General features: G+C 30.7%; 6 protein-coding genes across 8 annotated transcripts; 2 read left to right on the plus strand and 4 right to left on the minus strand.

Moving 5' to 3' along the window:
- The first annotated feature begins 108 nt into the window (after positions 1-108).
- Positions 109-3,466, plus strand: LOC111428518 (serine/threonine-protein kinase Nek8). 2 transcript variants are annotated; one of them, XM_071199643.1, is made up of 9 exons: positions 109-426; positions 1,123-1,314; positions 1,365-1,479; positions 1,531-2,096; positions 2,153-2,280; positions 2,329-2,464; positions 2,516-2,990; positions 3,218-3,285; positions 3,338-3,466. In XM_071199643.1, the coding sequence occupies exons 1-9, from the start codon at positions 290-292 to the stop codon at positions 3,435-3,437; spliced, it is 1,917 nt and encodes a 638-aa protein (XP_071055744.1). In that variant the 5' UTR covers positions 109-289; the 3' UTR covers positions 3,438-3,466. The 2 variants fall into 2 exon arrangements, with proteins under 2 accessions (XP_071055744.1, XP_022919836.1); XM_023064068.2 differs by lacking the exon at positions 109-426 and adding an exon at positions 906-1,004 and having other exon boundaries at positions 1,057-1,314.
- A 1,977-nt stretch (positions 3,467-5,443) lies between these two features.
- LOC111428388 (probable cytochrome P450 6a17) lies at positions 5,444-7,089 on the minus strand. The gene is made up of 2 exons (XM_023063887.2): positions 5,949-7,089; positions 5,444-5,899 (listed from the first exon to the last, which is right to left on the minus strand). The coding sequence occupies exons 1-2, from the start codon at positions 7,087-7,089 to the stop codon at positions 5,487-5,489; spliced, it is 1,554 nt and encodes a 517-aa protein (XP_022919655.2). The 3' UTR covers positions 5,444-5,486.
- Positions 7,090-7,520: 431 nt separating this feature from the next.
- On the minus strand, positions 7,521-8,315 carry LOC139431641 (uncharacterized). Its single transcript, XM_071199649.1, has 2 exons — positions 8,241-8,315; positions 7,521-8,185 (listed from the first exon to the last, which is right to left on the minus strand). The coding sequence occupies exons 1-2, from the start codon at positions 8,250-8,252 to the stop codon at positions 7,571-7,573; spliced, it is 627 nt and encodes a 208-aa protein (XP_071055750.1). The 5' UTR covers positions 8,253-8,315; the 3' UTR covers positions 7,521-7,570.
- On the minus strand, positions 7,521-11,748 carry LOC111428382 (uncharacterized). Its single transcript, XM_023063875.2, has 3 exons — positions 11,591-11,748; positions 9,661-11,540; positions 7,521-9,610 (listed from the first exon to the last, which is right to left on the minus strand). Exons 1-3 carry the CDS (start codon positions 11,682-11,684, stop codon positions 9,170-9,172), a joined length of 2,415 nt encoding a protein of 804 aa, XP_022919643.2. The 5' UTR covers positions 11,685-11,748; the 3' UTR covers positions 7,521-9,169.
- A 559-nt stretch (positions 11,749-12,307) lies between these two features.
- LOC111428538 (Heat shock protein 70 cognate 5) lies at positions 12,308-16,360 on the plus strand. Its single transcript, XM_023064097.2, has 6 exons — positions 12,308-12,506; positions 12,634-12,680; positions 12,743-13,012; positions 14,163-15,576; positions 15,634-15,774; positions 15,830-16,360. Exons 1-6 carry the CDS (start codon positions 12,405-12,407, stop codon positions 15,929-15,931), a joined length of 2,076 nt encoding a protein of 691 aa, XP_022919865.1. The 5' UTR covers positions 12,308-12,404; the 3' UTR covers positions 15,932-16,360.
- Positions 16,361-17,406: 1,046 nt separating this feature from the next.
- LOC111428537 (Vav guanine nucleotide exchange factor) lies at positions 17,407-22,443 on the minus strand. 2 transcript variants are annotated; one of them, XM_023064096.2, is made up of 8 exons: positions 21,417-22,443; positions 21,191-21,363; positions 21,067-21,132; positions 20,155-20,260; positions 19,897-20,064; positions 19,048-19,838; positions 18,098-18,836; positions 17,407-18,044 (listed from the first exon to the last, which is right to left on the minus strand). In XM_023064096.2, the coding sequence occupies exons 1-8, from the start codon at positions 21,642-21,644 to the stop codon at positions 17,988-17,990; spliced, it is 2,328 nt and encodes a 775-aa protein (XP_022919864.2). In that variant the 5' UTR covers positions 21,645-22,443; the 3' UTR covers positions 17,407-17,987. The 2 variants fall into 2 exon arrangements, with proteins under 2 accessions (XP_022919864.2, XP_022919863.2); XM_023064095.2 differs by lacking the exon at positions 20,155-20,260 and adding an exon at positions 20,853-20,997.
- Between the last annotated feature and the right edge of the window lie 32 nt (positions 22,444-22,475).

Consider the following 22,475-nt stretch of genomic DNA (forward strand, 5'->3'; position numbering starts at 1 on the left):
TTATTAATAGTTACTTTAATTTAATTAATTCTAAATAAAAATCTTTCTTTGGAAATCAAAACAAAATAGTACAGGTTGATGAACCTTCAATAAGAGGTCAAAAGACTATTAATTTATTAATGGTACTTCCATGGAAACCTACCAAGTATATCCACAATAAAAATATCGATTTGACCTAAGTTAGCCTAAGTAGTTTCTTGGTTGGAGGAAACCACGTGCAAATTCAATTCAAACGCCGAACCGATTACATCGACTGAATTGAATTGGTGTCATAAAATCGGTTCAAAATATGTCGGCGCTTTGTAAAAACAACCCAAATAAGAAGTTAGTTATAATGAAAGAGATTTTTTCATCAAATCCAAAAAAACACGTTTCTTTTGGAGAATTGAGTAAATTGGCGGCTTTGAATCATCCAAATATAGTCAGGTAAAAACGTTTTTATGAATAAATTCACTGTAAGACACATAACAAATCATTTTATCCATAATTATTGTAAAATCCACTTTTAAATCCTTTTAATTAAAAATAAATCATTTTAAATTAAAGAAAAATAAAATGACTAATGAGTAATGAATGAATAAATAAATTGATGTCAGAATAGAGGGGCATAAGTAAGGCTGGAAAGATGAAGCAAATACGCAACAGAACAGCAAAAGCACGGAACTGAACACTAAAGGAAAAATACAATTATATAAAACCATCTATATACCCACACTTAATTATGAAACAAATCGAAAATAGCAGCAGAGATGAAGTACCTACGCAAGATATTGTGGAAAACCAGAAGAGGAACAAGAACTAATCTTAAACCCTCTGGTACAGGAGATAGAGGGAAAACAACTAAGTTGGTATGGTCATCTGGTTCGAATGAAAGAAGAAAAAGAAGATGAATTAAATTTGTTTTCTACTTTATCGACATTTTTAGTTGTTGTCAATGTCATTTAAAATTTTAAGCAGTGAATTAACGAGTGGATTTTTCAATAATCACAAAGTTTATATTATGGGTAAAACAAATTAATTAGTTTTGTACAGCACAAAAGCACTTTGCACTTTTAGAAATTACTGGCTTAAATAATGAAAAGATTGAAAAAGATAAATCAAGAAAATGGTTGAAAATTGTAGATATTTAGGTCAATACAAGAAAGAGGAGTCGATTATAATCCTAATGGAACACGCAAACGCAAGAAGTATCGACAATTTATTAGAGTACAGAAAAAGTATTTGCGAACCAGTTTCTGAGAAACACATAATAATCATATTTTCGCAAATTTCGAACGCCATAACCTATATGCACACTAAAGGTGTTTTACATCGGTAAATTAAATGAATTAATTAATTCAATGTTTTAATTATTAAAATTTTAGATATTTAGCTCCACATAAAGTTTTTTTAAACAGTAATGGAACAATAAAAGTTGGAATCGTTTCGAAAATGATGTTCTCTTCACAACCAATTCCACATTATTTAAATCCGGAAGTGGTAAGATTAATTTAAAAGATTAAATTAATTATAATTAATCTTTATTTTTAGTGCCTCGGTAAAGAATACAACGAAAAATCTGACGTTTGGGCAATCGGATGTATTTTATACGAATTAGCTACGTTTCAAAAACCCTTTGAATGCGAGAATTTTATGGAATTAATCGAATTGGTTTTAAAATGTAAACCAAAACCACTTCCTGAACTTTATTCAAAAACTTTTTCAAACACAATTAATGAATTATTAAAAGAAAATTACGAACAACGTCCATCGGCGAAGTACATCTATGAAACCATTGTTCCTAACTTATTAAAAAATTTAAAAAATACGCCGAAAAAATTATTTTTCGCCCCCCATTTCAAAAACGGACCGAAAGAATATTCAATGCTTTTCGCTTTAAATTTAAATAAATTTTTCGATATCACACCGATTGAATTACCCAGAAAAAAAATCGTTTCTTTAAGCGTTAGTAAAACTCATTTTATCGCCGTCGCTTCAGATCACTCGGTTTACACGTGGGGTGAAGACCAATTCGGTCAATTGGGACATGGAGAGACGCCTAGTTATCGAAAGTATCCAATTTGTATCGATTATTTCCGGGAAAAAAGTATATTAAGGTATGAAGGTTAAATTTATACCGGGAATTTCAACACATTTCATGTGTTGTTTTTAGTTGTACCGCTGGGGAAGCTTTTAGTATATTCTTGGATTGTAATGGATTACTTTATAGTTGTGGTGATGGTAAATATGGTTGTTTAGGACACGGAAATTGGAATAGTATTACTAAACCAAAGTTAATTGGTAAAATAATTAAGAATTTTTAAGAATATTTTAAACGTTTTATTTTAGAATCATTGGTATCAAGAAATGTTAAAATTGTTAAATGTGGAACTAAACACGTCGTTGCCTTAGATACAAAAGGAGCTTTATACGCTTGGGGATCATCTAAAGATGGTCAATTAGGGCTTGATAACGTTAAATATTGGTAAATTTATAAACATTTTTTGTAACTATATTAATTAATGCATTTTTAAAGTTGTATTCCAACTCAAGTACTTTTAACAAACGTCCAAATCAGGAATGTTTTCGCAGGAGAAGATGCGACGATTTTAATTGCAGCGAATGGGAACATTTTGGCCACCGGAAACAATGCTTATAATAAATTGGGTATCACAAAAATAAATCCGGTTCGCAAATTTACAATGGTCGCCGAAATTAGTATTAAAATCAAAGATATTTGTATTGATAAAAACCACACGGTTATGTTAACTGCTAACGGGGATATCATCGTAATCGGTTTGTATTTTGATCGACAGGTTGAGCTTAAAAAATCGGAAATTTGCCCGAGATTGGTTAATTTACCGGATGTGAGATTTATCGCGTGTGGATTATCGTTTCTTTTGGCGATCGATGGAAAACACGAGATGCATTTTTGGGGCTCTTATTACCGGCATTTAACGGGAGCAACGCAAAATGTTACACATACTAACGTCATTTTAAAGCAAGTTGAGGTAAATAACACTGCAACCAAATATATGTTACTGTAAAAGCTCGAACTATGGTAAATACTAAAATTTTCCAGTGAAACCTAACATTTACCAACTCTGAATAGTAAAAATCTGAAATGTTCTGTGATCAACTCATGTTAGTAAATGTGAGGATTTATTAGTTAAATCTAAGATTTACCGTAGTATGGGCTTTTACTTAGTAACATTAATTAAAAATTATTTATTTTTAGAATGAAAGAAAAGAAGGTGTAAAAAATTATTATATTAAAATTATTTCCCAACCAACTAAAATTTGCAGGTAACATTATTTTTTAAGTTTATACATTTTTCTAATTAATTTTTTGATTTAGCTTGTTTTTAAATGAATCTCTTCAACAAAATAAGAACATATCAATTGGAGGTCTTTACGCCCAAGATAATAATGTGTTATTGTTAGTTCATCATTCGTAATAATAAAAAAAAAATGATAATAAATTAAATTTGAGATATTTAATAATTCCTCTAAAACCCTGTCATAATCTTGGTAAATCATGTATGTAGTTGATAAGATTAACAGGGAGTTTTATTATATCATGTTTTTCAAACAATTCTGTCAAATAGACGTTCAAAATTATTTATAACAACTCAAGATTTCGGGGCATGAGAGCAGTAAACAAATCTGACCTAACCTAACATTCTTTTCCGGGATGATGGACGATTGACATTTGTAAACAAAACTAACCTAACTTTTCTTTTCTGGAAGCCATTGCTCGTAATAAATAACCGGAACTTTCGCAATATCCTAGTATTGCGCACGTAGGACACATAATCTCTATACATATAATAATATACTCAATACCAAACTTATACTCAATACTATACTCTGTTTTTAAACCAGGAGGAGTATTTTAAATTTGTCTATATTTGTATATTTTTAAGTTTCGGGTTTAGCCCTGTGTCTTCAGACGCTGAATGTTAGGTAAGGTTAGTTTTATTTACAAACATTAATTATACCATGAAGTATTCTTTGGCAATTAGTAATGGCAATTATAGCGTGAAGTTTTCTTTTGTAATGTCAATTATAGCGTGAAGGAATGTGAGGTAAGGTTAGTTTTGTTTACAAACATTAATTATACCATGAAGTATTCTTTGGCAATTAGTAATGGCAATTATAGCGTGAAGTTTTCTTTTGTAATGTCAATTATAGCGTGAAGGAATGTGACGTAAGGTTAGTTTTGTTTACAAACATTAATTATACCATGAAGTTTTCTTTTGCAATTAGTAATGGCAATTATAGCGTGAAGTTTTCTTTTGTAATGTCAATTATAGCGTGAAGGAATGTGAGGTAAGGTTAGTTTTGTTTACAAACATTAATTATACCATGAAGTATTCTTTGGCAATTAGTAATGGCAATTATAGCGTGAAGTTTTCTTTTGTAATGTCAATTATAGCGTGAAGGAATGTTCGGTAAGGTTAGTTTTGTTTACAAACATTAATTATACCATGAAGTTTTCTTTGGCAATTAGTAATGGCAATTATAGCGTGAAGTTTTCTTTTGTAATGTCAATTATAGCGTAAAGGAATGTTAGGTAAGGTTAGTTTTGTTTACAAACATTAATTATACCTTGAAGTTTTCTTTGAAATTATACTCTGTTTTTAAACCAGGAGGAGTATTTTAAATTTGTCACCAGATTGACCTTGCACGTGATTGGTTGAATGCGAGGAAGGTTCACACACAGGCAATTTTGATTTTGAATTTGAAGGTTAGGTTGTTGACAATTCGACAGTTTCGTGTCATTATTGTAAATTTTGTGTTCTTAAACCCTTCTTTATTATATTTTGAAATAAATACACTCATAACTTCAATGTTAATTTGTATTATGGATTGAGCCAACGAGAGAGATAGCTTGCGCAAGGTGATCGAACCGAGATAGACATAGAAGCGTACTGACATATAATGGGCGTGCGTTAATTTATAAGATAAAAAACTATCAATTAGAAGTAACATTTATAATACTTACAGGTGATGTGAAACTGTATTATCGCGAACTTTGCACACGAAACAATACATTTTTAAACATAACGGTGTGACTGGCTGTGACACAACAAAACGATAAACGTCAAATGGAAGAGGCTTGACACTTTTGTGCGCATGCGCCCGTCTGTTTAGTACCGTATGTCTATCTTTGTTACACTTTCACATTTCGCTTTCCATCTGCGTCTATTCACCTTGAGCCACATTTTTGTTAGTAGATATATTCAGTTAGCTCAATCCATATTATATATAATCAAAGATTTGTATGTTTAGTGTTGACGATAACAAACGAAAATAAATACAATAATAAGTAAATAAATAAATAATAATAATTATTAATTTAAATTTACCGTCAAAATATCTAGTGATATTTTCTGGTGATTTTTCCTAGTGTAAATCTGACTTTCGCGTTTACTCCTCGTGGTTTAAAAACAGAGTATAATTTACAATTAAAATATGTTTATTAAATTCAAAATATTACAGAATTAAACAGTTTCAAAATCAACCCATATAGGTTTAAGTGGAATATTTAATATATGCCTTGTATTCATTTGAATACTTTCAGTATCCGGATTAGTCCTCATTTTAAAATTTTTAATTAATCCTACCAAACCAATTTTTGTTTGCATCATTCCAAATCTCATCCCAATACAAATTCTTGGTCCTTCTCCGAATGGTAAATAAGAGAAATGAGGTCTTTTATTAACGTTTTCTTCTGTAAATCTATCGGGATCAAATATATCGGGATTTGGATAAAATTCGGGATCATAATGAATCTTTTCGATGGGGACAAAGATTTTTAAACCTTTTTTTAAGAGAAATTGTGAATTGGGGATGTGGTAATCTTGAGTACAAATTCGATTAAGTAAAGGAAGAGGAGGATATTTACGTAAAGTTTCTAAAAAAAATAAAATTAACACCAAAATCCTAAAATCGTTTAAACTCACCTTTAACGACTTTATCTAAATATTCCATTTCATTTAATCCTTCGTAAGTTACCACCCCATCATATTTTTTAATAACATTTAAAACATCTTCCCTTAATTTATTTTGGACCTCCTCATTTTTACTCAGTTCATACAAAGCTAAAGAAAGCGTTAGTGAAGATGTCTCGTAACCAGCGGCGAAGAATAAAAAAGCTTGGGCGGCGAGTTCTTGAAAACTCAACTTTTCATCACCATTCTTCAAATCTAATAATAGCTGGAAAAAATCGTTTCTTCTAATTTCACTTTCTTCTCGAAGTTCGGCATTGTTTTTAATAATGTTCCAAAAGAAACTTGTTGGTCCTTTCGGTAAAAATCTTAATCCGATAAATCTCGAAAAATTCGGACAAATAAAACAAACAAATGATCTTAACCATTCAAGTCGAGTCATTGTGAAAACTCGTTTTCCTTGAACGCAAAATTCCGCGTTTGGATCTTCCAAACTGTTACAATCAATCCCAAAAGCACAACAACCGATAATATCAGTTGTGAATCGTACCGCTAACGATTTAACCTCGACTTTATTTAAACCCCCATTTTGAACAGATTGAATTAATTTTTCTGAAATATCTACCATAATGGGAAACATCATTTTCATTTTACCCGAGGTAAAAGTTGGCGTGAGTTTAACTCGAAGATTTTTCCATTTTTCACCTTCAATCGAGAACAAATGTGCGCTTAATGGATCTTGTTTTTCGTTGTAATAAGTTCCGTGGTCCATAAAATGATTAAAATCGATTTGAAGGATGTGCTTAATCACATTTAAATCAATTGGAACATAAATCGGTTGGTGTAGAAGAAAATAACCCGCGTGCATGTGTCCTTTTGATTTAAATTTTTTGTAAACGTCTCCAACAGCTTGCCCAAACGTTTTTTCTTCATTAATGATTTCTTTTATATTACCATAAGGAAAAATTGGTGGGTTAAATGGTAAATGGTGGTGTTTCCAATAATTGTACGACCAGTTAAAGTAAATTATTATAATGGAAACTATAAATACAATCGTCGGAAAAATATAGTTTAAAAAATAAAAATGGAAATTTAAAATTGAGTCAATCATGATTGAAAATAAAAAAGTTACTGCAAAACAAATTATTTCAAGCATTTTATCTAATCTAAATTATCAATTATCTTTAATATTGTTAACGAAACCGATTTTATTTAAAACCTTGACTATATCACACAGATTTTCGACAATTTAGTTTGGCTAAGTTCATGATTCATCTCCTAAATGTTATTCTGGGATTCTTTTATGGTTCTCAAATACACAAGAAACTACTGCTTCACTGAACCGTTTTGTTAAAAACGTTTTATTACAACTTATTTTTATAAAACATACAACGATACGTTTTTACCAAGTTGACAAGTTAATTTATTTCGTCTTGTATCTAACTTAACAGTGTAATAGTTTCTCCTTTCTACTGTTAGATGTCGCTTATATCGCTATCATTAACAACAAAATTTGGCAATGTTATTCAAATATACTCTTATGTCCATTGTAACAATAAAAAAATACCAAGGTTAATTGTAACTATATAAACTTAAAAATAAATTTTATTGTACAAGATTATCAATAAAAAACTTGATTAAAAAGTTATTATCCTCCCAAACTGATTTAAACGAATTTCTTGTGGCTGCTCTTTTCTTTTACTTTGATTCCTTTCATTATTATCTTGCCGATTATTTTGCAATTCTTCATTTTTAAAGTCTTGCTTAACTTTACCAATTCTAAAAGCTCCGATTTGATCTTGTTTGGCTAAATTTTCATCGGATACAACTCTCGAATGAAAAACAAACCCACTTGGAAGGTTATTTTTCATCAAAACCCGACTTTTTTCGTTAAAATCTTGCGGTTTTTGTAACTTCGATGACTTCTCATTTAAACCAGCGGCTTCAACTTCGATTGATTCATTTCTTTCATCGTTTGGTTGATAATTTTCGTTCCCCCGCTGAGAATCAACGTTGAAATTTATAAATTTGTTGGGGTTTTCTTGAATTGGGAATGTTGAAAATGTAATTTTTTGAGGTTGGATTAGTTGATTTGGCTGAACTAAACGAGCTGGAATTATTGGAGCTTGAACGTTATGGTTAATAACATGGGAATTTATCGATGTTGCGTAATTTACTATAAATGGAAAATGTTGAGTGAGAATTTCAACTCCTTGAGTTTTTGTTGAAATTAAAATTAATCCGAAAATAACCTGAAAGAATAATGGTAACTACTTTATCGACTTTGATTTAAATTTTAGTACTTACAAGTATGTTCATTTTTATTTTTTTTTAGAGTTAATCCGTTTTCTTCAAATAAAGGAATCGTTCTGATTTAACACCCACACAATCTGTCCTTTTATACACACAACCACAAACAATCTAATTCGTTATTCAAAAGACGTGTTATTAACCCAGGTCAAAAATAATGAACGTTGATATGTGCAAAGCGGGATACGTGACAGAGATATATTGCAAAACGCGCTCCAATAGATTCAACAACTATTTTAAATTCAATTTCGGCTTTCTAACGAGTTTCTTTTCGTTTTCCTACCCCAACCACTAAATACAGGTTAAAACGAAATCGAAATCAAACTTTTTTTTCTTTTATTTGGGGTTATATAACAAATAAATTTTAACCCAAAAATCAAAAACGAACTTTTTGAACTCAAAAGAATTAAAATTCAACGTTCGTTTTGTTGTGTAAATTAAATTTGTTTGGTAAGATCTCGCTTACAACATTTTTATTTATTGAAGACAAGGTCGGTAGAATCTAAAAGGACCAATACGTCACACCACGTGTCACCCTCCGTTAGCTGTTGTATTTTGTGTCTTTATTGTAAATATACTTACATTATATCCCTAATGCTAAACCCGAATGATTCTAGGTCTAGTGTTAGTTTTATTCGAAACGACAACTGAGTTTTAATGTCGACTGTTTTGGTTTGATATCAAATTGAATTAATTTTTGTGACACAATTTTAAATTTGACGTTTGACATTGACAGCGTTGAAATACTACGATTTTAGTGATTTTGTAAATTAGGTGGATTGACATAATGAAATAATTTATTTTAATGACAGCTGAAAATATCAATTACACTCACCAAAAAGATGAGAAAAATTCTCATTTTAAATTCTATGGTATTTGAATGATGGTCAAATTATTTACTGATACCTTTTAAGTTGAAAAAAAAATTATTTTAACATTCTTTTAACAAAACTAATAGCAACTTTTCGATATTTCATATCTTTTATAGCATCCAAAAAATTCTTATTTCTTGATAAATCTTTTAAAGTCTGATCAGGAATTAATCCAGCTAATGAGAACCCTTCAATATCTTCGAAATCCGCTGGCAAATGATTCAATAACACCCCAAGTTTTCTCGCCATCACAACGTTGATTTCATCCCGATTTAAAGGAATAATTAGATTTTTTAAAATATACCCAAAATTATGTAAACAATACTTTAAACCGTTCTTCATGTTGTCCGGTCCTTCTTGAGGTTGCGTTTGGACCAACTCAGAAATTAATACTAAAGCGACGACGAAGCGGCTGATAGTTTCTATTTCATTTAATTTTTCAATTAAACGTTGCGCTATCTTTGTTAATTCGTCGGGTAAACAAAGCGGTAAAACCTAAGAAATAAAAATTGTTATAAAGAAATAATTAATGAAGATGAATTTACTTTTAAAACCCAAGGTACTTGTTGGTCTCTATTAAAAATTGTTGGTACAAGTTTGTCAAAAAACTCTTCTTGATCAATTTTTGATAAACAATATCCATTAAGTGGATGAATTGGAGTTTGAAACGTAGGAAATATTGGCGAATTCTTATGTGCGAGTAAAAAATCCCTACATAATGTACACAACTCAACTTTAACGTAAGAAAAATCGTAAATTAACCAACGACGATTTACTAAAACGCTCCCACAAAAATTTAACACCTCAATAATCACTTCTTCATTTTCAGAAGGAACAAAATTAATCAACTCCAAATATATGATCAATAATAACTTTAAATCTTCATCGTTTTTATCTTGAAAATATTTAAAACAATTCGGTTTTAAGATTTCGTTAATTAATTTTTTACAACTCGATGGTTTTATTGAAATAACCGAAAATAATCGCTTGTAATTATCTAAATTTCCACTCTCCAATTTAATTTCGGTTAAAATTTCTTTTAAAATCACCAAAAATAAATCTTCCACTTCAATAAAATCTTCCAATTCATGAAATGTTTCTGTTAAATAATCAAGAACTAACCCGCTTTTAACACAATCTTTATAAAGATGTTTTAGCACCATTTTTGGTTCACGTAGAAGCAGCAAAATTATTTCTCGAAATAAATTGTTTTTATTCGAATCCAATTTATTTAAGATAAAAATTAATTGTTGTTCAATTAGATTTTGGTCACCCCCCAAATTATTTTTTAATCCATTATCATAATAATGCCGCATTAATAAAGATTTTAAATCAGTATTATTTAAATTCAAAGTACATTGAATAAATAAATCGATATTTTCGGATGTTTTAACATAAATTAACTTTTTTAATAAGTAAATTATGTCTTGGTATGTACATAATTGATAATTCTCCTTTAAACACTCAATTGCTGCTGAGTTAGCAAACACATCCGTTAATAGAAAAGCTCGAAACCACTTTGTACGATTTTCAGAATCTTCGGAAACTTTACGAATTATCGTATCAACATTTGCAGTTCGGATTTGATCGCTAATTGTGCGAGGTTTCTTTGCAACGGAACCTAACATTTGTATAAATTCTTTTGCTGGTTTAAATTTTTGATATTTTTCAATTATTTGATACGCTTCTTCACTTATTATTAGTTGTAATGGTGAATCACCTTGCTTAATTTCAGCCCAAGTACAAAAAACATCTATTGTAACCACGGTCATTAAACTAGAAGCGGTGTTTACTAGATTTTCGATTGTAATAAACAATGATTTATTCTCAATTTGGCACAATTTTAATAATTTCAAAATCGATAAAAAAGCAGCACCCATTAATTTGTGTTTTCGATGTTTAATCAAACCTGGAGTTGCTTGGATGTTACTCAGAGAACAATTTAGTAATAATTGTTTTGTGTTATCTTCTAATGAATTTATTATTAGACTTTGTTGTTTTATTTCGTTATCCAAACAACCAATTTTTATGATTATATTTTTAATAACAATGTAACTGTATTCGATTGATAATTCTGGGGAACATTTTTTAAGGTACATTATCATTTCATTAAGTAAATGTCCCCAAAGTTCTATTGGAATTAAATGTAGAGCTCCGCAATAAGGTTCAACTAATCCCAAATCAATTATTATATTTACTAATAAGCATTGAGATAACGTGGGAGTTATGTTAACTAAATTTGAGTATTCTTTTGGAATTAATTCAATTTGATTTTTCGTAAATTGCGAATTTACGATTAAGAAAAATGTGATGGATTCTAATTCTTTTAAAGAAGTTTTAACGATCTTACGCTTATTTATGTAGTTTTTACATTCGAGAAATTCTTCAAGTTCTTTAACAATATTTGCTATTTTCATCTCGTTACCTATAAAAAAATGTGTGATTATTTCGATAGATAATAAATTAAAAATTTACCTCCTTTGTAGAGAATTTTAAGAAAGCTCCCTGCGGCTTTCACCGAACTCAATAAAAGCCCTTGCACCGTTATTAAATCTGATGTTAATTCCATTTTTCTTAGTAACTTTTGCAGAAATTGGCATTCACTTTACAACATAACCTAACTTTTTTTTTTGATTTTGTTGCCAACCTAAAAATTTGTTTATTCAATAAACGTAATTGATATAAATAATTTTTCTTATATAGTTAATGCAAAATGTTTCAAACGATTGTTTAAAATCGTTTTATAATTTAATAAAAAGAAGTGTTATCAAAAATTGTAATTTAAATTGAATTAATACCTTTCTAATTAAAACGCCTAAAGATGGCGCCATAAATTATTAATTGTTAAGTTTTAAATAAAAAAAATTAATGTAAAATAAATATTAAAATTAGTCTAACATTATCTTGGGTTATAATATATAAAAACTTAAATAATATATATTCCTTTTAATTAAAAAAAAATTAACTTCATCATAAAACTTGTTTCATCAAAATAAATTATTTAATATTGCGTAATTATCACAAACAATACGAATAAATAAACCAATTCGAAATAATAAATTTAAATTTATCTTTTGAGATAATACGGTAATAGCCTTAATAGGAATTTTCTAGAATTACATTTAAATATCCCGCGTCAAAATAACCCGCTGTGATTGGTCGTGAGGTTGTGCGCAACAACCAATTCGAGAAGTCCGTCCTTTTCATTTCTGAAAGATCCGGCAGTCGGTATCGAGCACGTGAAAACCGAGTTTTTTCAACGATAAACTCCAAGAAAAACCTAACGAAAATGTTGACCGCAGCAAGAGTATTGGGCCGCAGAGCTATCGACTGTGCGAAATTGGGTGCGGAAGCGCATCAACGCCGAAATTATTCGCACATTTTGAAAAATGTAAGTTGTCACATTTTCTTAGCGGCTCGTTTCTTGCGTAATTCTAGAATTTACACTCTCATTTCGAGCCGTTTCGGTTCCTTTTCGATATGATTACGTTAAAATGCGTTAAATTTTTCCGTTTCAGGCCAACGCAGCAGTATTTTATCCGCGTTACGATCAATTACGGAACAAGTAAGTTGACATAACCTAACTTTTCCGAAATTACCCAAAAATTTATTTTATACTTTGTTTAGATCCGAAGGGGTTAAAGGGGCCGTTATCGGGATTGATTTGGGCACTACCAACTCATGTGTAGCTGTTATGGAAGGCAAACAAGCCAAAGTAATCGAAAATTCCGAAGGATCCCGCACTACACCTTCCATCGTAGCATTTACGAAAGATTCAGAACGATTAGTTGGTATGCCCGCGAAAAGACAAGCTGTAACTAACTCTTCCAACACTTTTTACGCAACTAAACGTTTAATTGGTCGCCGATTTGAAGATCCAGAAGTTAAAAAAGACATGTATGTAATTAGTTAATTAGAAATTACTCAAGTAAGCCATTACAAATGAAAAAAAAGTGCGGAAAAGTATAAAACTTACTGAAAAATCACTTTAAAGTTTCGATGTGACTTCAACGATTGTGCTAACCATACATTATCGCAGCACATTTGGTTAAAATGCATATTTTTGAGTTAAATACGGTTGTTTCTTAGGTTTTCGACGCACAACGACTAAAATGTCGTTGTTTACCATCTATAAACTAAAGATAACCTAAAATCTTACGTGATGTTGTACTCCTCTTTAGCTTATTGGTTCCTGAATGCTAGATACTGTTGGTAAAAGACTAATTATTGCTATTAGAAGATTAAATACTGCTAGTAAAAGACTATAAACTGCTTGGAAAGAGAAAATACTATTTCAAAAAGTTACCTACTCTTTCTAAAATGCTAGATACTGCAGAAAAAGACCACAACTTACTTGGAAAAGATTAGGTACTGCTGTTAAAGGTTTTGACCTACTTGAACAGGCAGAATAGTGCTTCTAAGACTACTTATAGCTTTCAAAGACTTTAATAATTGTTTGGAAAAGAGATATGCTTTCCAAAAAGCTACCTACTGCTTCCAGAAAGTTAGATACTGCTGGAAAAGACTAATAACTGCTTGGAAAGAAGAGATATGCCTGCAAAAAAGCTACCTACTGCTTCCAAAATGCAAGATAATGGTGCAAAAGATTACAATCTGCTTGGAGAAGGCTAGATAGTGCTAACAAACAACTGCTTTTACTTACTGCTTTTAGAGCGCTATATACTACTTGAGAAGATTATGACCTGCTTGGAGAAGACTAAATACTGCTGGGAGAGGCTATATTATCTGCTTGGAAAGACAAGATACTGTTTCCAACAAACAATTAACTAGTTTCAGAATGCTAAATATTGTTGGAAAGACTAGATCCAGAATACTATATACTGCTGCCAAAACACAGAACGTCACAAAACGCGACGTCATATCGAAACTTTAATGTGTTTTTTTGGTATGTTCTACACTTTTCCGCATTTTCTTTCTATTTTTAACGTGTTTTTTGTGTCACTTCACATTGATTAAAAAAAATCGTCGATTTTTAAGCTACATGATGATTCTTGAATTTTTCTTTTATTTCTTTTTTTAATAACAGGAATAACGTCTCATATAAAATCGTACGTGCCTCAAATGGGGACGCTTGGGTTCAAGGATCCGATGGTAAAATGTACTCTCCAAGTCAAATCGGGGCTTTTGTGTTAATTAAAATGAAAGAAACCGCCGAACAATATTTAAACACAAAAGTTAAAAATGCTGTTGTCACTGTTCCGGCCTACTTCAACGATTCCCAACGTCAAGCCACAAAAGACGCCGGTCAAATTGCCGGCTTAAACGTTTTAAGAGTCATTAATGAACCTACAGCTGCTGCTTTAGCTTACGGGATGGACAAAACAGAAGATAAAATTATTGCTGTTTATGATTTGGGTGGTGGAACTTTTGATATCTCCGTCTTGGAAATACAAAAGGGTGTTTTTGAAGTAAAATCAACCAACGGCGACACTTTCTTAGGTGGTGAAGACTTTGATAACGTTTTGGTCAATCATTTAGTTTCCGAATTTAAACGCGAACAAGGTATTGATATCACTAAAGACCCCATGGCGATGCAACGTTTGAAGGAAGCATCAGAAAAAGCAAAAATTGAACTTTCTTCATCACTTCAAACTGATATTAACTTGCCATATTTAACAATGGATGCCTCCGGGCCTAAACACATGAATTTAAAATTGACTCGTTCGAAATTTGAGAGTTTAGTAGGTGATTTGATCAAAAAGACAATTCAACCATGTCAAAAAGCAATTAAAGATGCTGAAATTTCAAAGTCCGAGGTTGGTGAAGTATTATTGGTCGGTGGAATGACCAGAATGCCAAAAGTACAAAGTACCGTTCAAGATATTTTTGGAAAACAACCAAGTCGTGCGGTTAATCCAGACGAAGCTGTAGCCGTTGGAGCTGCCGTTCAAGGCGGTGTTCTAGCTGGAGATGTTACCGATGTTCTATTACTTGATGTAACCCCACTTTCTCTTGGCATTGAAACCCTTGGCGGAGTATTTACACGATTAATCTCTCGAAACACAACAATTCCAACTAAAAAGAGCCAAGTTTTCTCAACAGCAGCCGATGGACAAACTCAAGTTGAAATTAAAGTCCATCAAGGTGAACGTGAAATGGCAGGCGATAATAAACTTTTGGGACAATTCACCCTTGTTGGAATTCCTCCAGCACCACGTGGTGTCCCTCAAATTGAGGTTACCTTCGATATCGACGCTAATGGTATCGTACACGTTTCCGCAAGAGATAAGGGAACTGGGAAGGAACAACAAATTGTTATTCAATCATCTGGAGGACTTAGCAAAGATGAAATTGAAAATATGGTTAAAAATGCCGAACAATATGCAAAGGCTGATAAAGTTAAAAGAGATAGAGTTGAAGCTATTAATCAAGCAGAGGGAATTGTGCATGATACCGAAACGAAAATGGAAGAGTTTAAAGATCAGTTACCTAAAGAAGAGGTAAATTTATAATTTTATACACATCTTCGTTTTTTTGTAATTATTTTATTTTTTTAGTGTGATAAATTGAAAGAAGAAACTGCAAAAGTAAGAGAACTATTAGCTAAAAAAGATGATGTCGATCCGGAAGAAATTCGTAAGACAACTAGCGCCCTTCAACAACAATCACTTAAATTATTTGAAATGGCTTATAAAAAGGTAACGAAAAACATAAATTTTTAATATTTTTCATTAATTTTTTTTTGTTATATAGATGGCTTCTGAAAGAGAAGGCGCCAGCGGACAACAACAACAAAGTTCAACAGAGCAACAAAGTGCAGAAGACCAAAAGGCTAAAAAAGAAGAGAAAAATTAGAGTTCCGTTTCGTTTGTATAAAAATAACCAAATTAAATAATTTTTTTTTATAAATAAAGTTCGAATTGTGATGGACGTTGTCGCCTTGTGGATCTGTAGGTACGGGTTTTTATTAAAAGTGTACCACTGTGGAAATGAAAGGTGGTATGGTGGGGTAGCTAATAATAAAAGCAGTGCATAAAATGTGGCCACCTTTTTGTACTATTTTTTATTAGTTTTTTCTTTGTTCGGAAGGTGCATGATGAACTGATTGATATGTTTATTCAATATTTTTTGTTTCGTCAAACACAGTGCCCCGCGATTGATTACCGACTGATAATAAAAATTTTCTTTCAGTGTTGTTTATAGTTTGTATTTGTATTATTCAATTGGATTTGAATGAACTTTTTGTTTCTTTAGTTACGTAATAAATGAATGTTTATAATAGAACTTGTTTAATTTTTATATTACTTACATTTTGCGGTACTTTTTCCTCCACATTGATTGTTAACACCAGGTCGTTTTGAATAAAATCCCTCGTCATCTATGGAAGAACTTATTTCTGATGTTATGTTCATAACCTAAGCATTAGAACCGACGTTTAAAGTACAAAGAAATAAGTTCGAAAATCTAATAACATACAGGATGTGTCAAATGTCCCGAATATAATAAATTCGCTAAATCCTCTTTAAAAAAAACATGCATCCCATTTAAAATAACAATGTTGGTTGCCATAGCAACGAATCAAAAAACAATGTAAACAACCAAATATCGCCAAAAAATGCGCCACAATTAATCAAAACATTTTTATCTCAAATATTTTTCTTTAAAACCTCATATGGCGAAGTTATTGGCTATATTCCAGACATTTGACACACCCTGTATAATCCATTTTCCTAGTTTTTTTATTTACTTACCTTGGGAAATGCAAAATTAATTGAGAAGCCCTGGATATTCCGGGAGATCTAGGATAATACTATAGGAGTAGCCTGGAACTACAAGGAGTTTATAAGATGGAATGTTAATGTCAGTAAAGGTGTTATCTTATCTGCTAACATCGAAGAAAATCAGTCTTCTTCATGGTTGGTACCAGGTTCTTCATCAACTTGTATCTCACCCACAAGTGATTTCGAAAATTTTCTTTATATAGAAAAGTCGCATCGTTAAATTTTCAGGGGTTGTCACGTTTGCAGTTCTTCGTCAGGTATCATCTTTATCGCGCAACTTGTTGAACATTTTACATTTCCTATTTAAATGTTCTCGCTTTCCTTGCAGAGTTTGGCGGCTTCTTAGATATAAATTCACTTCTTCAAAAATTCACGTTTTTTTCATAGATTAAATATAAGATAAGCAAAACAAAGCACATCTTACTTTGCTTTGCAACCCATCCTGTATTAGTTTTTTTTTTTATTATTTTGTATATATTTAAATAGTTGTATGTAAATCATATTGTTCATGCAATAATTTTTTATGAAGGATTTAAATGAATTAAAAAATTTAAATAACATAAAATACATTTGCATTAAACGATACACATATAAATATCTACAAATACATAATAAAATAAGTAAAATACAACATCGCTTTTATTTACGTTAAAAATCCGGAGACGTTGAGCTCTCTATATCAGAAATTTTTGAGCACTTAAAACGCGTGCAGAATAAATTTTTTTTTATATAGTATAATTTATATAATTATTTCCTTTTTAAAAACGTTAAAACTGTAATTTATTTATTTATATTTTTTTGTTTTAGGCCTATATCTTGCATTTTTCATAAAAAAATTATGTTAACGCTTCGTTGCCGAAATGGACGATTTAAAAAAGCCGTTTTAAAAAGAAATATGTTACGTATCTTTTTGTGCGATGAGAAATTAATAAAATAAACTCCACTCTGCCTGATATGATTCAAAATAAGGCCATGAGTACATCTGATAAAATTTAATTTAATTCTTTTTTGGAATTAACCAGATGTAAACTTAGTTCTTGGCACTGCAAATACTGAAATCGGCAGGGAATGTGGTATTTAATAAATTTATTTTCGCGAATGGCACTCCATATATTTTTTTAATTATATTTTTATTGAGCATGTAATAATTCTAAGATTTGAACGCAGTCGACTGGAAAAAATCCATTCTGAAAAAAAATTCATCAAATTTTATTAAAAAAAAAAAAATAAAACAACTTACTTTAGTTCTTCCATTTGTATGTGAACTCCCCATCCACCAACCATCCCTATAACCTTCTTGTCTATAAACAATCACTTCTTGGCCAGCTCTCAAAGACATTTGTTTCTCATCCCTCGCTTCATAATCTCTCAAAGCAACCGCTCGCATATTTTTAAAAGCATATTCTAATTTAGTACTTTCTTGTAACCTTTCAAAGCTTTCTTTTAAACTGTGTAATTGATAATTCCCAATTAATTCTTCTAAGGAATTAAAATATTTAGCGCTTGATAGAAAATATTTAGGGCAAACATTATCCACCGTTGCACATATTTTCATATGTTTAACTGTGTTATCAGTTTTTAAACTTAACGCATATTTAACATTATCGTCACTTTCTGAACGTAGCCTAACCAAAAATGTACCATTAGCTCTAGCTTGGAGTCTCGCAGAAGCAGTTTGACGATCCATTTCACCAACAAACCACAATTTCTCTTTCAATTTTTCGTTAGGGTCGTTAATGTTTGGTACGGTTGGGGTTAAAGCGGGTCGAGCGGCGGTTAATGGAGGTGGAGTTCCACATTTTCCAACGGTTCGAATACAATCGCGATGAACGGCCGAGCCACACTCTTTACAAAAATAACCTTGGAAGAGGAGACCTTTTAAGTATTTTGCGCAAACCCAGCAAAGTGTCGGTTTATCAAACGTATACATTTCAAATTTGTGAGTTTTATTTGCGAATTCAGGCAATTTTAAGTTATCTCTAAAAAATTAAATATTAGAAATTAATATGAATCCATTAAAATATAGTAAAACCTCGATATAACGGATGAGGGAATTAACACTAGCATTAGAACTAACTCTAGAACTAGAAACATTCGGGTTTAGCAGTCTTAAAAGACGCAAAGTTAGTTTTCTCATCCATTATATTGAGGTTTTACTATATTTTGTCCCAATTTATTAATATTACTTACATACATTCCCTTAAAGCTTTAACCATTTGTTCTTTTAATTGAATTGTTCGAACGCTACAAGTATAAGCAGTCGAATAAATGTTTTTAAATAAAATCCATTGGTAACCCCATCGAGCATTTTGATTCAAAATGGCACGATTGTTACACTCTTGTATCTCCATTTCGTTTAAAGACATAATATCGCGATAGGTAAATTTCCCATCTTTTTGCGCTTTACATAAAATTACGTATTTTTGGAAAATAAATACATATCTCGTTCTTATTTTCCCATCATCGTGCGGTTTTATCTTTAATTCCCCGTCTTTAACCAATTTCCCGCATTGTTCTAAACCAATCGGTGCATCCCAATTCGTTATATTCTCTCTAATTTGTCTTATAACACTTTTTAATTCAGTATCGCGCGAATATTCGTTTATGTAGCCATTTACATCGATCATACACTCTCTCGCACTTTTTAAGTCCTTGTATTCTTCGTGTTTTGGATCGGTGTATTCTACTAATTTTTCTAGTAAAAGGTGATATTTTAAAACTCGTTGCATTGGTACTGAAAGGACGTCCCTCAATTTAAAACGACCATTATTAACTTGCTTCTCTAATTCTTCAACTTTCACCCCAATTTCTGGGTGTTTTTCGCATTGATCCTGAAGTACTGCGTAAGCATTTGATAAATTTGCGCAATATTCACCATAAACTAAGAACGATTCTCGCATATTTATGAATATGTGGCTTAATTTAACCGAACCTAATTTTCCGAGTTGATCTAAAAACATTTCGTGGGTTTCGCAAAGTTCCTAAAAATAAATAAATAAATTAATTGATTAATTCGTATTCTAATTAAATGATTCTTACGCGTATTTTATAAAAAATTGTTTCTAAAACATCCGGAGTCATTGTGTTTCGAAGTTTTAAATAAAAATTTTTGTAGAGTTTTGTTAAAACTTCAACGTAATTTCTTTCGGTGTCTATTAGTTCTTTGATGACGTGATCACGTTTTTCACAAGGTTCATCAATTGATTGCTTCAAAAAAAAAATTGGTTAATTTAAGTGTTATTATTTAATGTTATTTTAAAAATGCAAGCAAAATAATAACATAAAGAAAGAACTTACAGCTTTTGGTAATTTATCATGCACAAAAGATTGATAAGTATTTTCAAAGTCTTGTTCTATAATTGGACTGTATATATCATTAAGTGCATCATATTTAGGCGGTTCTCTAATGGTAACAAAAAGAAATAAAAATAAAATAAAAATTGATTTATAAATATAGTGCAATGTTTCTCTAAGGTAAATTAATAAAATAGAATTTTTATTATTTTATAATTTTGTGCTACACTTTTTAATGGATCGATTTTTGCATTCAACGTTTTGATCTATAACATTAATGTTGTGCCAGGTGTCTCAATAAGAGTACAGAGTGGCTGTATATCGAGCTGTTTCAAACAAGACCAAAAATATTTAAATTGGTTGAATGATCCAGGAGATGATGTTTTGATGAAATCAATTTTAAAAAAGCCATCCTTACTTTGGATAACTGCTAAGCACATCTACCACTAAACTGTATTTCTCTTGGTCTTACCATTATTGAGATACAACTGTTCCATACTCTCATCGGGACACCAAGTACACATATTGTTTTTAGTCATATTAGCCGATGAAAATTAATGCATAATAAAGCAAACGTTGCATAAAATTAGATTGTATTAGCACAAAATTAATAATAAAAATTAGATTTTTTTACTTGAGGATCTAAGAAAAAACGCAGATATAACAAAAAGTAACATTCAAAAAGGTTTTTTGGTGCAAACCTCATCACTTAAACGCGTAAATGTCACGTAACATAAATCATCGTAAACCTCTTCATCTCTATCTCCCATTTGGGGGCAACGAATTTGAAATTGTAGCCAACTTGGACCCAATACGTTTACATTAGGAGATCTAATTTCGCTAATTCTTCAAAAACCGTATTTTTTTTAATTACAAATGTTTTTTTAAGGAAATTTATTAAACTAAAAAACTTACTTGGATTGTAGACATTGATAGATCTCTTCTTCCTCCCGTGATTTACTGTTTTTCGCATGAAATCCTCTGCAATAACAAAAAAATTAAAAAAAAAAACATTTTTCAGATAACTTAAAATACTTACACAATTGTTTTTGAGACTTTATGTGATAAAGATAATTTTGATAAAGTACATAAAACTTTATGGAAATTATATAAATCGAATAACATGGTATCTTCGAATAAATCATGATCGGAAATGAGAAAACTGTTTTTGCAAGCATTTAAAAATAGTCCAATGTTTCTCAAACACAAAAACTAAAAATTAATACAATTAAAAAAACTTAGTTTATGTTTAAACATGTACATACCCTTGCAAATGCAGGTTTTAAATTAACTAATTTCATATCGATACATTGTGGATCAATTTTATTAAGTAATTTACAAAGAATAACTCCATCCCTTAAGGTATTTGCTAAATCGCCAATATTAGCATCGGGAAGATTAGCTTGATGATCGGGACGTAAAATACCCCATCTTATCAACCAATCCGTACATTCTTTCCAAAATTCATCGTTACTTACACAAGCAGTTGCCATTTTTTTACAATAACAGGACGGTTTGCCGTAAATTTACTGAGCCATTTCGTTTAAGTGATATTTTGAGCCGTTTTGTTTATGAGCAATTCGTTCCAGGAAAATTTCAAAATCTAAACATACCCGATGATTATGTGGTAAAACAATCAATTCGCCGTTTTCTTTTGTAAACTTCTTAATTGGTTTTAAGGCTGTTTTTTAAAGCTGTCGTCAGGCTTCGTTTTATAAACACACCTGGGGTTTATGCGATTCTTTCGATTAATTTAATAGCACTTTGAAATCGCTCCGAGTTCTCTTATTTTGATGTAAATTGATGTCTGGAGAAGCTGTGTGAAGTTGGTTTCTAACTTAACCGTATCAAACTATCTTCATGTCAATTTTGAAATTAAATATGATAATTTCAAAATTAATTTTAATTTAAGTTTTGAGTTAATAAAGAATTCCTAACATTAATTTAATTCATATATAATTCAAAATTATTTTTGAATAATTTTATTTTATGTGAGGCTTTATTTGTAACTGATGATTTCTCATCGTTATTTCTTATCATGTTGGGTTTTTTATTTCCCGTTAAAATTTATTTATCATTAATTTGATGTTTTTTTAATTCTTTTTGTTTGTTTAATTGTTGTATTATTATTTAAATAGTACGTTTTATTGATTTTTATCTAAAAATAATTCTTTAAATATTTAAAGTGCCATCTATGAAACATTTAAAGCAACCATCCCTCCTCCCCAATAGATGTCGCTAAAAATCTGAATTTTCAGCATCCCTAATGCAACAGGGTTTTGAAAAGATGACATTCCCCTGGTTTCAGGGGGTAGTTTGGGGGT

Source organism: Onthophagus taurus, chromosome 10 (genome assembly GCF_036711975.1).
Source record: "Onthophagus taurus isolate NC chromosome 10, IU_Otau_3.0, whole genome shotgun sequence".
In the NCBI taxonomy this organism is placed as follows: Eukaryota; Metazoa; Arthropoda; class Insecta; order Coleoptera; family Scarabaeidae; genus Onthophagus; species Onthophagus taurus.